The 12125-nt window shown below is 39.4% G+C and overlaps 1 protein-coding gene across 2 annotated transcripts in view; it reads right to left on the bottom strand.

Moving 5' to 3' along the window:
• Positions 1 to 12125, bottom strand: part of LOC107571708 (MSL complex subunit 3) — a 175422-nt gene that overhangs the window by 93053 nt on the left and 70244 nt on the right. For both annotated transcript variants that reach the window (XM_016258038.1, XM_016258039.1), the window contains exon 8: positions 8663 to 8821. In XM_016258038.1, the coding sequence (XP_016113524.1) occupies positions 8663 to 8821 (159 nt within the window). The remainder of the gene's footprint in view (positions 1 to 8662; positions 8822 to 12125) is intronic.

The raw sequence follows: 12125 nt of genomic DNA, 5'->3' as shown, positions 1-12125 counted from the left end.
TTTTTTCTCTAAACCGAAAAGGAATTGTTTTTTTTTTATTGAATTGTTTTTACCTTTTTCTCTCTTTTTCCTATTCCTCGTTGGAAGTGACGAAGTCTTCGCATCCCTAATCTACTTAGACACCTGAGACCAACACAATCATCACCACACTTCACTAGTGGGTCACAGTCACTGATACCACACTTAGTTGTCCCACCACACATAGGCTTCTACTCTACACAGATCTGTGTCAGTCTCTCTTCTCCCCGGCGTGCCAAAATGCCGCAGACTGCAGACCCCATTGCCTATGGGGAAGATGTGAATACTTGGCTGAGAGGCATGACAGACAGCCTCACCTCCAAGACATTTGAACTGTTATTATTTTTAATAATAATCCTAATCCTGAGAAGATTCCTGACACAAGATTCAAGCCAGAACAACAACCACGAGGAGCTAGTCAAAATCACCAGCTCCCTAAGCTACGCCTTCACAACCCAGCTGAAACTGAGCGACAAGCACATCACCCACCTTCAAGAGGAGCTGACACGTGCTCAATGCCGCATAGACAAGCTGGAAGTGAAAGTTCAAGATCAACTCAAAGCACCCAACGAGAGGGAGCAGGAAACAACGGAACAAGTTATGAAACTCCAAGCAGCCCTGGCAGCAGCGCAGCTCGACCAGCAACATTCAAAGGCTGTCCAGAAAGACCTGGTAAACAGACTCCCGTATGCCGAACAGCTACTAGAGAAAGCCAAGAATGACTTCATAAACAAGAATGTTGAAATCAGTCCCTTGAAAGACCACCTTGAAATGTATAGAACTGAAATGGACAATCTGACCCAACAACTAGACGATACCAACGGTGAGCTCTACCTGGTCAGAAAAGAACTCAAAGATGCTTATGAGCTGAAACAAGAGCCAAGAAAGGAGAAGCATCTCTCAGTCTCACCACTGCTGAGCAGAGCAAAGTCCCATATCCAAGAACTGGCATATGACGAAAGGTGCGAAGGGCCACAACCCAAAACCTCACCTGCCTTCGCCACACAACCCTTTCCTGCCAACGAAAGAATACCTCCCATCCAAGCAGACCTTGGAGCTGCACATGGGCTGACCATCAAAGACCTCAACCAGCTGTCTAAAACCATCAGCAGTTTCAACCCAAACTCTGCAGAGGGCCACGACATCCAGGCTTACCTGTAAGATATCGAATTTCATCTGGAAATGAGACCTCGTGTGACTGACAGAGACAGGTTATACCTCCTTAGAGCCACGTCCAGTCCTGAGGTACGAAACTTCCTAGATCGACAGCCCAGTCAAACAAAGTCAAGCTACCAGCTACTTCGTGAGGTCCTGATTAAAGAGTTTACAGACCCTGAGTCTGAACATGGACTGTTAACTGCTTTGGAGATCAAACAAGGTCGACAAGAGGTTCCACAAGCTTATTACAACCGACTCCGACAAGCCTACTTTGGTGCACACAACGAACCTGACCTTGAAGAGGATGTGAACTTCAAAAGCCTCTTCCTAAGAAACCTGCACCCCGGAGTCAGCCATCATCTAGGCGTCATGGCCTGTCCACGCTCCATGACCATCCAACAGTTGCGTGACCTAACACAGAAGGCCTACAACAAGCAGAAGATGGCCTCAAAGAAAGGTAACAAAACATCCACACTCTTGAACTCTGTAACCAAAGACTCAAGCCTTGCACTGGACGACACCCAGTGGCATCACGACACCAGAGTCTTCCATCAAGAGCACAGAGAACGTGACCCCCATGTCCACGACAGCTTTCAGCCCAGCCGCTGGAAAAATCCATGGGAACAGCCACGCTTCTCAAGAAACCCAAAAGATAGGAACAACTGGAAACCTAAGCAGACATCCAAAGGTAATCACCTGACTCATCCAAGAGCAACTCGTGTGGGTAAGCGACAAAAAACCCCACCTCAGCACCACTCAGACATGCACAGTGCTGAGTATGCACAAGAACAAGACAGCTTACCATCAGATGACATGGAACAAGTCATGAGACAAATGAAAGAGTTCCTGCAAGAAAAGCTGAACATGGATGACCACAAAGTTGAGTCATGCTCGCTGTGACCAGCGACAGAACGGAAGGCCGGTGATCACCTGGTACACCACATCAGAGATGACAAGCACCTGTTCAACAACCACCCAGAACGAGCAAGTCTCTCACGGCCAACTGTTGATGAAACTCTGAGGTACCAAAGAACATCACCTCAGTCACCCATCGCTCAATAACAAACTGTCAAATCAACTCCAAGAACCACATTCCTGTCTGTGCAACAGCAACCACGGACATGCCCTCATCCAAGCCAAGGATGCAGAGAGCCCGTCTTCACTGACATACAAGAAAAGGGGGGCGATAACACAGACTGAAACAGATCTGACCACATATACACTACACCATTAACACACACACAACATTACCTACACCCAGAGGTAACCACATCTACTGATAACACATTCAACAAACATTTTCTTCCCACAAGTAAAATACCCAAATTTTAGCGTAACAAAGTTACAGATGCCCACCAGGAAGAAACATGCAGCCATCCTCACGATAGGTAGAACACCTGACACTAAGTTAAGGTACATGACACACTAGCTGCACACAACATCCTAGCTCAACAGTAGTTGTAAGCCATGCTAGGAATTCCTTCCCCTCTTTCCTTAGTAGGTGAAACACCTAGACACCCTGCAAGGGTCAAAGGTCTGATATTAGGATTGACTCTCCATACCTAATATCCGCCAGTCATTCTAAACCAAATGGAAGCCAGAGAGCTCCATGCACGATAGGTCAATTAATTTAATTGCAAATGATGTTACTAGAAAATTAACGGTAAACATTTTAAATTAAGACAACCTAGAAGAACCAAACAAAGTTATCCACAAAATTTGATTGACGAATCAACGTACGGAACCAAATTAGAACAATTTCCAGATTGAACTAAAACATATTCAATTTACTAAACTATTTTGACTAATTAAACTTTTTCACCTGTACCTAAATAACCTGTGGCCTGCACCAGTACAGTAACTGTCATGGAGGTGTCTTGTTGTTTGCTGTGTTTGTCCATGTTGAGAGTTTCGTGTGTTCCGAGTTAAGTTTGCTTAACGCCGCATCTCCGAAAGAGTGCAGTCTAAAACTTCAACTGCAGACCACAGCTCCGCGTCGCCAGCCAACGCCCAACCACTGGCTTCCCAAGACTGAACCTCCAGCCAATCAGCAACCTCGGGAAACCCCTTTCGGCAACCAGACAAGGAAGGAAACCCCGCACACAAGAAAGCAAGTACCTCCAGATCCTGATTCTGTCCAAATGCCCTTACATATTATTGGTGGAGTTCCCTTTAAAATCTTAAATTATTCCCTTTGAGCTAAATTGACCTGTTTCCCTTACAGCTCCATTCAGTTCAACAGCATTGCATTTATCCATTTTGTGTTGACATTATTTATCACATTCTGTGTATATGAATTATCTTGATATCTTCGTTTTGATTATTTGTTTTATAATCCATTAGCATTGTGTGACAGTCATCAGTGTGATTTCCCCAATAATTAATGTCTTGTGATGTTGTTAGTAGGATGTTTAGGAAGTGTGCAGTCTCTTTTCTTTCTTGCCCTCCTCCAATTCCATACCAGATGACTTTATTTGTGACTTTATTTTTCCTGTTGAACACAAAGATTTTAAGAAGAAGAATATCCCAAGCCATGCAAGTGAACGGTAATTATAACTGTTGTTTACTTGAAAGTAAATGGTGACCGTTTTCTTCTAAAAATCTTTGTTTGCATTCTGCAGAATACACAGACATTTGGGATGGCATGAGGGCAAGACAATTTTCATTTTTGGATGAACTATTCCTTTGGTTTGTTTGTGTATAACGCCATGCCAGCTTCTGTGGCTATTTTCATGGCAAGAAACTTTATGACTGAATATTCATGTTTTTACCATTTATTTTTGCTAAAAATTCTAAAATTGTATTTGGCTTAACTCTGTTAAGAATCTCTTCAAACGAGTTAACTGAATAAAGACTCGCAGAGTCAAAACCAGCAAAATCTAATAAAACATGCTTCATGGATAAAGTGTTTTCGGCAGAGAGAACATGTTGGATGATCTTCCCCTAGTATTAAAAACTTGTGTGTCATCCTGGAATGAGAACTATTCATTTTAAATGCCGACACAAAAACCTACAGTTTATTTATACCAGATGTGCAGCTTTTGTAATCAATGTGCACTCCAAACAAGTGAAGAATGGACTACATCGCCTGGAATTTTTCTTTGCACACTGCAATTTTATTTTTCCCAACATGCAACACCTAAAGAACAACAAACATGAAAAGGCATACAATTTTACTGATCATTAGAACTATTGCATTGAAGTGTTTCTGTTTTGTAATTACATTATCCGCAAAAGTAAATTGGATAACCATAATGAAAACAAGAGTAGATTTTGAAACAATGACGAGGCTCAGTTACAGTTAAGCATAATCATTTTATACTAACATATTTTGAAAATGTACCTTTAAAAAATTCAAACAGAATTCACTAGGAAAACCTGCACTTTTTAAAATGCAAATGTAAAACAAGCTTACTCTATTTTATCATTCAGCATGACACTTTTTCAAGTGAAAATCTCAATTTTTGGCAGAGCAAAACAAAACTCCACTAACTGGGAATATGAGGCAGATACAACACCCCACCCCACAAGTGCAAAACATTAAATTAATCAATCAAAAGCCTCTGGAGGTTTGCACAGCCAACTTGGAGCTCAAGATCCACCCATTTGGAGCTTGCTACAACATCCATTAATACTAATCTACCCTGTGGACATTGTTGAAACTCTTTGGTTGGCTAAAGAACAAATTGTAAATCATCTGTCCTTATTCTGAAGCGTTTGGCACTATAAGTAACAAGACGCAGATATTTCATGTTTTAAAAGAGGGGTGTCAATCACATCAGCAAAACCACTGGTGTGCTTCAAGGTTCAGTTCTCACTTGTCTTTTCTCCATTCACATCACTGGGATTGATCACAAGGCTTTTGGCTTCCCTACCACTACTCTGCAGATAATATATGCAGCTCTATCTTTCATTTCAACCTGATGATCCCAATGTCTCAGCTCCTATATCTGTCTGCCTTTCAGACCTCTCTGCAAAATTGAGCTGAAGATGATTCTGCTTCATGCATGCAAAGACAGAACTCCTTGTTATCCCTACAAACCAGTGTGTGGTCTGCATACCTGTATCTTTCCCCCATTTCCCAAAATGTATTTATATCGTCTGTGGAAGGCATAAGACCATAAAATGTTTGTCCAATCAAAACGTTCGATCCGAACATTACGATAGGCTCTCCTGCCTGCCTGTCAAAATATGCATTTGCATACCTCTGTACACCCTGTTTGCGCAGACATGATACGCCATCAGCGCATTCCAGCAAGAAGAAGCTGATCTCATAAACCGATCTCAAGCTGACGACACACCTGCCATGGGAGGTTTGGTATGACATGCAGCATCACCAAATTATAGAGTATTATCGATAACATCATTGATAAGTACCGGTATCGATAAGCAGTATCAGTATCGATATTGCTAAAATGTAAACAATACCCATCCCTACTCACTGAGCATCTGCCTGAGTGCATTCATGTGTGTTTTGGAGGAGGCATGGCTTTGCAAAGTGACTATGCAGGGAAGGAGTTGATGTGCTTTCAAAGCTAGCTTGCTATCGCTAGTCTTATCACTTAACACTTATCGCTGTAAGTGTTTTTTGCCTTGGGAATATTCTGTAGTCTCAGCTCTTTATGAATATAATTTTTTTAAATAAAAATGAAAATAAAAAAATCTAATAAAAATGTTTTTCAACATTTCATTCATTCCTATGTCAGGTCAAATTGATCTTAATTGGATGTTTTTCCCAACATCATTGAATCAATCGCTCACAGTAGTTTTTTTTTTCTCACATTGCCCACACTTCTTTACTCCTGTCATACTCATTTGCATAATCCTAAAGCACACAGTTAGAATAGTATACTGTACGTAGAGTTTCACATTTGCATTATTCACTCACTAAACCATCACCACAAAACCTGTTTTAACATTCTAAACTTGAAGGGAGAAGATTTTAACTGTCATGCATTCATTTGTGTGTTAACAGCTGCATTTGTGTAAATGGTTGTATTACAAACAGCTGTCACAGAGAATACATATTTCTTTTAATACGTATGAACTGGATGTGTTGTAGTTTGTATCAACTAATTTGGATGGGTCTTTATGATCTATATTTGTTTCAGGCACTGCTGCCACATCAGGAAATCCTAAAGAATTTGTATGGCAGTCACAGGCCAAAATCTTAGAAATTAGTTTCAAGATGGGTAAAGGGCAGAAATTATAATGGCACCTGTCCTTCTCAGGCTTGGTACAAGGGGTCTTCAACTACCTTCAGGTAGTTATCCTAGAAGCCTTACTAGGGCTGGGCGATATAGCTAAAAGATGTATCAAGGATATAATGATTCATATCGTTCGGTATCGATGATTATTGACATTTTTTTATAACCTTTTTAAAAACAAAGAGCAATAGAATTTTTTTTTAAATTTAACCACTGTATTTTAAAATTAACCCAATTTATTGAGACAAACAACATATATTATTTGTTTTAACAATCAAACACAAAATAAAAATTTAAAGGGGTCATATGATGCGATTTCAAGTTTTCCTTTCTCTTTGGAGTGTTACAAGTTGATTGTGCATAGATAAGATCCCTGAAGTTGCAAAGACTAAAGTCTCAAAACCAAAGAGATATTCTTTATCAAAGTTAAGACTCTGCCACGCCCCCCTAAAATGGCTCGTTCTAACACGCCCCCACATATCTACCTCACTATGTGGAAATATTTGCATAATGCGCCCAAATGTGCACGCAAAGAAAGGCGGCGTGGTTTCAGTAACTGCAGTTAGTGTTGAAGCAGCCATGTCAGGGAGACGCTGTGTGTTTCTAGGCGAAAGCCTTCCAAAAGTAGATGCATTTAGGAATCTTTAAGATCACTTAAAACAGAACAGCAATGCATTTTATGGACGACCGTTTCGTGAACCTAGGAGAGGAGGTAATTCTGACTTCGCTATGACAATCTGGCGCTTCTGAATCAGCTACTGTTCTGTTATTAGTTTAAGTATTTGCTATTGACTGTTCAAATGCGGAGTTTTGCACATCGTGTGTGTGTGTGCGCACGCGTGTGTGTGTGTGAGAGAGAGAGAGAGAGTGAGAGACAGGGTCACATCATAGTAGAGCAAAATAATGCAGCGCATTTAAATTGTCAACGCAAGGAAGTAACTGTATAAAAAAAACGTGCATTAAGTCTAAATTAACTCATAAAAATCAAATATAATTTCGTAAATTGCATAAACAATTATAAACAAAACAGCATCATGTATTTATGCATTGCTTAATCCAAAGAACCGAACCGCCATTCACACAGATTGCATTTTAAAACATATGAGACGCAGTGAAAAGGAATAAACCTCCACAAATTTGTGACGTTTTCTAAAAGTTTAAATTGTTTTAACTTTGCATGGCTTTCTGTACATCTCTTCTGTGAGACGTGAGTGCAGCAGTCATATTTGTCCGTCTAAAAAATGCGCTGAATATGCGTTCTGTGTTGGTTTCGGTTTTAACCTAATCAAGATCATCTCCACATTGAGCTTCTATATTTCTCTAATATTTTGAATGAATAACGCAGCAGCGGCGTGTCTCGTGGGCTAGACTAACAAAACATTAAAATGCAACAACGTCACTTACATCACTCACCGCATCTCGTGCGCCACTGATGACGCTCCCTGATGCACAACTAACATTAAAATGCAAATGTTTATTTTGAATTCGACTAATATTCATTCTTTATTCACAATCTCCTCATCACAGGCAGGCACAGCACTCATTTCAGCATATGTTCGTGTTTGTGTGTGCTGTCTGCATCACTCATAGCACGTGCCTATATCGTGCACTATATCGAACATTTTTTCTATCGTTACCGAGCTGACTATACGTTAAATATCGATACCGTTTTATCGCCCAGGCCTAAGCCTTACCTTGTTTACGTTAGTCCACCAAGATACAATCAAAATGTAGCAAACTTTTCTCTGTGTTTGCAGTGATAGAGGGGGCCCATTTTTTCTCCTTTAGTCGCCTTTAGGTTTGGAGTTTAGATTCCTTGTCACTGTTGCCTGTGGTTTGATTGCTTGCACAGTTGGAACTTAAAGGACAATTCATATTTCAACAAGATTATTGACCTGACAGTACTTCTTGGATAAAAACCAAAAACTGAACAGAACCAAACTGTATAATGTACAGCGTGTATGCAGATATACGGTATGAAACACTATATAAATACATGCGGAAAAAAAGTGGTATCACAGTACTAGCTAGTAGCATACCATGAAGCATGATTAAAGTGACATCTCAAGGCATTTGCATCAGCTACTGAAGATCTGAAATCATGGCAATCCCAAGTCATAGTATAAATAAGTCAAATCAATGATCCGATACAGTATTAGGACAACATTTGTAAACCATAAAAAAAGTTAAAAATTAACAAATTATTTCCTAAGTTTAATATGGCATTTCAAAACAAATTGATGTCTTTAGTACAGTTTACTCATTGTTTACTCTCTTACCTACTGGTGCAGGTTGCGCTGTCAATGATTGGCTGGAAGAACTTGGAGAAGCTGACTTTTTTGAACTGAGCTTGTTCACTTGGGTAGAGTAGGATTAGTGGAAGGGTAAAGTCAAATGTTATCCTCAAACCATCCACCATTTCTTTACAGAGCTCCTCACTGTAATGGGAAAACACAGAAGGCCCTTTTAGCTTCAAGATCTGAGTAACTGTTGTAAAATTTCATGTACTCTTGTCTCAAATGGCATCTCTTCGATTAAAAGGTGATGACTTACAATATGTTATGGCTATTTTATCTGTTTTGTTAGTCACACACACACACACACAGATACACTTGATCACAAGTTAAATAAGACACTAAAAAGTAGATTATCTACAATGTAGAAAAGAACAGAATATAGAGATGCAAAATTCCAGTTACGGTGGCATTAAAAACTAGAGATATACCAAATGTTAAATTGCCGAAAAAGTTTATTTTGTATGCATCAAACAAGCAAGATTTAGATCTGGGAGTCCAGCTTTGATATCTGACCACAGTTTATGACAAAAACAGTTACAGTAATTTCTGTCAGGAGTACCGGTCAAATGAGCCAAATCAATCAGTAGTTGTATTAAGTAGTAGTTGATATTTTTAATAGAATAACAGGACATATTCAATCATTTTTGCTCCAGTTTATTTGTGGTCACAGAGCTTCACTAAATGATGTCCAATAGGGCTTCTAGTCCAAAAGGATAGTCCTAAGTCCAATCAGGATAAATACTGATATATTTCTATATGTTTGATTAAATTGATTCTTAGAAAAAATTCTCTTTAAAGATCCAAAATTGATTCAGTCAAGAGCAGTGAGTAATTTTCTCTGTCCTTTCTTGTTTAATTATTATTGTTTGACATAGACAGCAACAGGTTTATAAGCCTTTAAAACCGGATGCATGGACCCAATATATACCCGGTTTTCACCCTACTGTTTACGTTAATTAAACGCATAACTGACTGTGTTTATGTGAATACTCCACATGACAGGCATTTTGACGCAACTGACCATTCAAGCGCCACAGTATACTGAATTTATGATCACATGCTGTCTGAGAGAGACGGCTTACTGTGTACACACTTTAGGTGAATTAGTAACTGTATTCAAGTCTATTTAATCATGTACAACCCAAATTCGAGGTCGCATGCTGTCTGAGACTCTCAGTGCATCACTTTCTGTATGTGAGCTTCAGCTGTGTCAGTCAAGGTGAGCATCACATCTAGTTATTTTTCACAGCTTTTAATAACTGCTTAAAACAGCATGTTTCACTCTTTTTTCATTCAGGTTTTACTCTTACGTGTTAATAACTTGTGTGTACTGTACTGTGTTAATATATAAGAAATGGCAAAATCTCTAATTGTAGACACTACACTACATACCGCCCACCCTTAATATAGTGTGTGTGTGTGTGTGTGTATATTTCACACAGTGGTGTGAAAAAGTGTTGGCCCCCTTCCTGATTTCTTATTTTTTTGCGTGTTTGTCACATTTTAATGTTTCAGATCATCAAACAAATTAAAATATTAGTAAAAGATAACACAAGTGAACACAACATGCAGTTTTTAAATGAAGGTTTTTATTATTAAGGGAAAACAAAATGGCCCTGTGTGAAAAAGTGTTTGCCCCATCTCAATTACTTTCTTTCTCATTTATTTCTGAATTTCTTTGGATCTTGGCATATTGTATTTTGATGCAGCTAAATTCTCAATAAAACCGTTTTCATTTATATATTTTACTTTTTCTGTTGTCAGACAAAGGAATTAATATGAAATAGTGACTGAAACGTGACCCATTAAGACTACATAACCAGCTCTCCCTTCCAAAGATGTTAATCTGCACAAAAATCCTGATTTATTATCAAGACATCGTCTGATGAAATCAAATACACATAAGATGAAGACAATAGCTGTGCTGTGATTTCGGCTATACTTGCATGTAAAATTAGAGACGCAACAGAATATGTGTTTTAACTGAAAGCGCTGCTCATCTCAGCCTCTCGCTGAACAGAGCAGATGCAGAGAAAGAGGTGTGTGCGCACGCTGGGAAAGCAAGACCTGGTGCTCGAGCGGCAGTACCGGCCGGCGAGTGTCAGAAACTAAATAAGGTTTGTCCAAGAAGCCGCTAGATTTGTCGCTAGGCACTTTTTTGGGGGGGGAGTTGCTAAAAGGGTCTGAAAAGTCACTAAGTTGGCAACATTGTGCATCTCCATTTCTCCAACTATGGGTTAGGTCACGGGTCAAACAGAAAATGCGCGTTGCGTTAATCGCACGTAAATAAAATTAGTGCAGTTAAAATGAGTTTGCGTTAACATGTTAATTTTGGCATCCCTAATAAATATATATATATATAGTGCTGCTTGAAAGTTTGTGAACCCTTTAGAATTTTCTATATTTCTGCATAAATATGACCCAAAACATAATTAGATTTTCACACAAATCCTGAAAGTAGACAAAGAGAATCCAATCAAACAAAAGAGACAAAAAATATATACTTTATCATTTATTTATTGAGAAAAATTATTTGGTGTTAAATATTTGTGAGTGGCAAAAGTATGTGAATCTTTGCTTTCAGTATCTGGTGTGACCCCCTTTTGCAGCAATAACTGCAAGTAACATTTCTTGTAACTGCTGATCAGTCCTGCACAATGGTTTGTAGGAATCTTAGCCCATACCTCAGTACAGAACCACTTCAACTCTGTGACGTTGGTAGGTTTCCTCCCATGAACTGCCTGCTTCAGGTCCTTCCACAAAATTTCAATCGGATTAAGGTCCGGAATTTGACTCAATCATTCCAAAACATTAACTTTGTTCTTCTATAACCATTCTTTGGTAGAACGACTTGTGGGGTCTTGCTGCATGACCCACTTTCTCTTGAGATTCAGTTCTCGGACAGATGTACTGACATTTTCCTTCAGAATGTGTTGGTATTATTCAGAATTCATTGTTCCATCAATGAGAGCAAGCCATCCTGGACCAGATGCACCAAAACAGGACCAAACCATGATACTACCACCACCATGGTTCACAGATGGGATAAGGTTCTTATGCTGGAATGCAGTGTTTCCTTTCTCCAAACATAATGCTGCTCATTTAAACCAAAATGTTCTATTTTGGTCTTATCCATCCACAAAACATTTCTCCAGTATTCTTCTGGCTTGTCCACATGATCTTTAGCAAACTGCAGATGGGCAGCAATGTTCTTTTTGGAGAGCAGTGGCTTTCTCCTTGCAACTCTGCCATGGACACCATGGTTGTTAAGTGTTCTCTTGATGATGGGCTCATAAACATTAGCCAATGTGAGTAAGGACTTTAGTTGCTTCGAAGTTAGCCTGCAGTCCGTTGAAACCTAGTGGACTTTTACACGTCTTGCTTTTAGAGTGTTCTTTTTTGGTGGACCACTCCTGGGGAGGGTAACAGTGGTCTTGAATTTCCT

This window comes from Sinocyclocheilus grahami, unplaced genomic scaffold (assembly GCF_001515645.1).
Source record: "Sinocyclocheilus grahami isolate Dianchi unplaced genomic scaffold, SAMN03320097.WGS_v1.1 scaffold1638.1, whole genome shotgun sequence".
In the NCBI taxonomy this organism is placed as follows: domain Eukaryota; kingdom Metazoa; phylum Chordata; class Actinopteri; order Cypriniformes; family Cyprinidae; genus Sinocyclocheilus; species Sinocyclocheilus grahami.
This window is presented reverse-complemented; position numbering and strand designations above follow the sequence as displayed.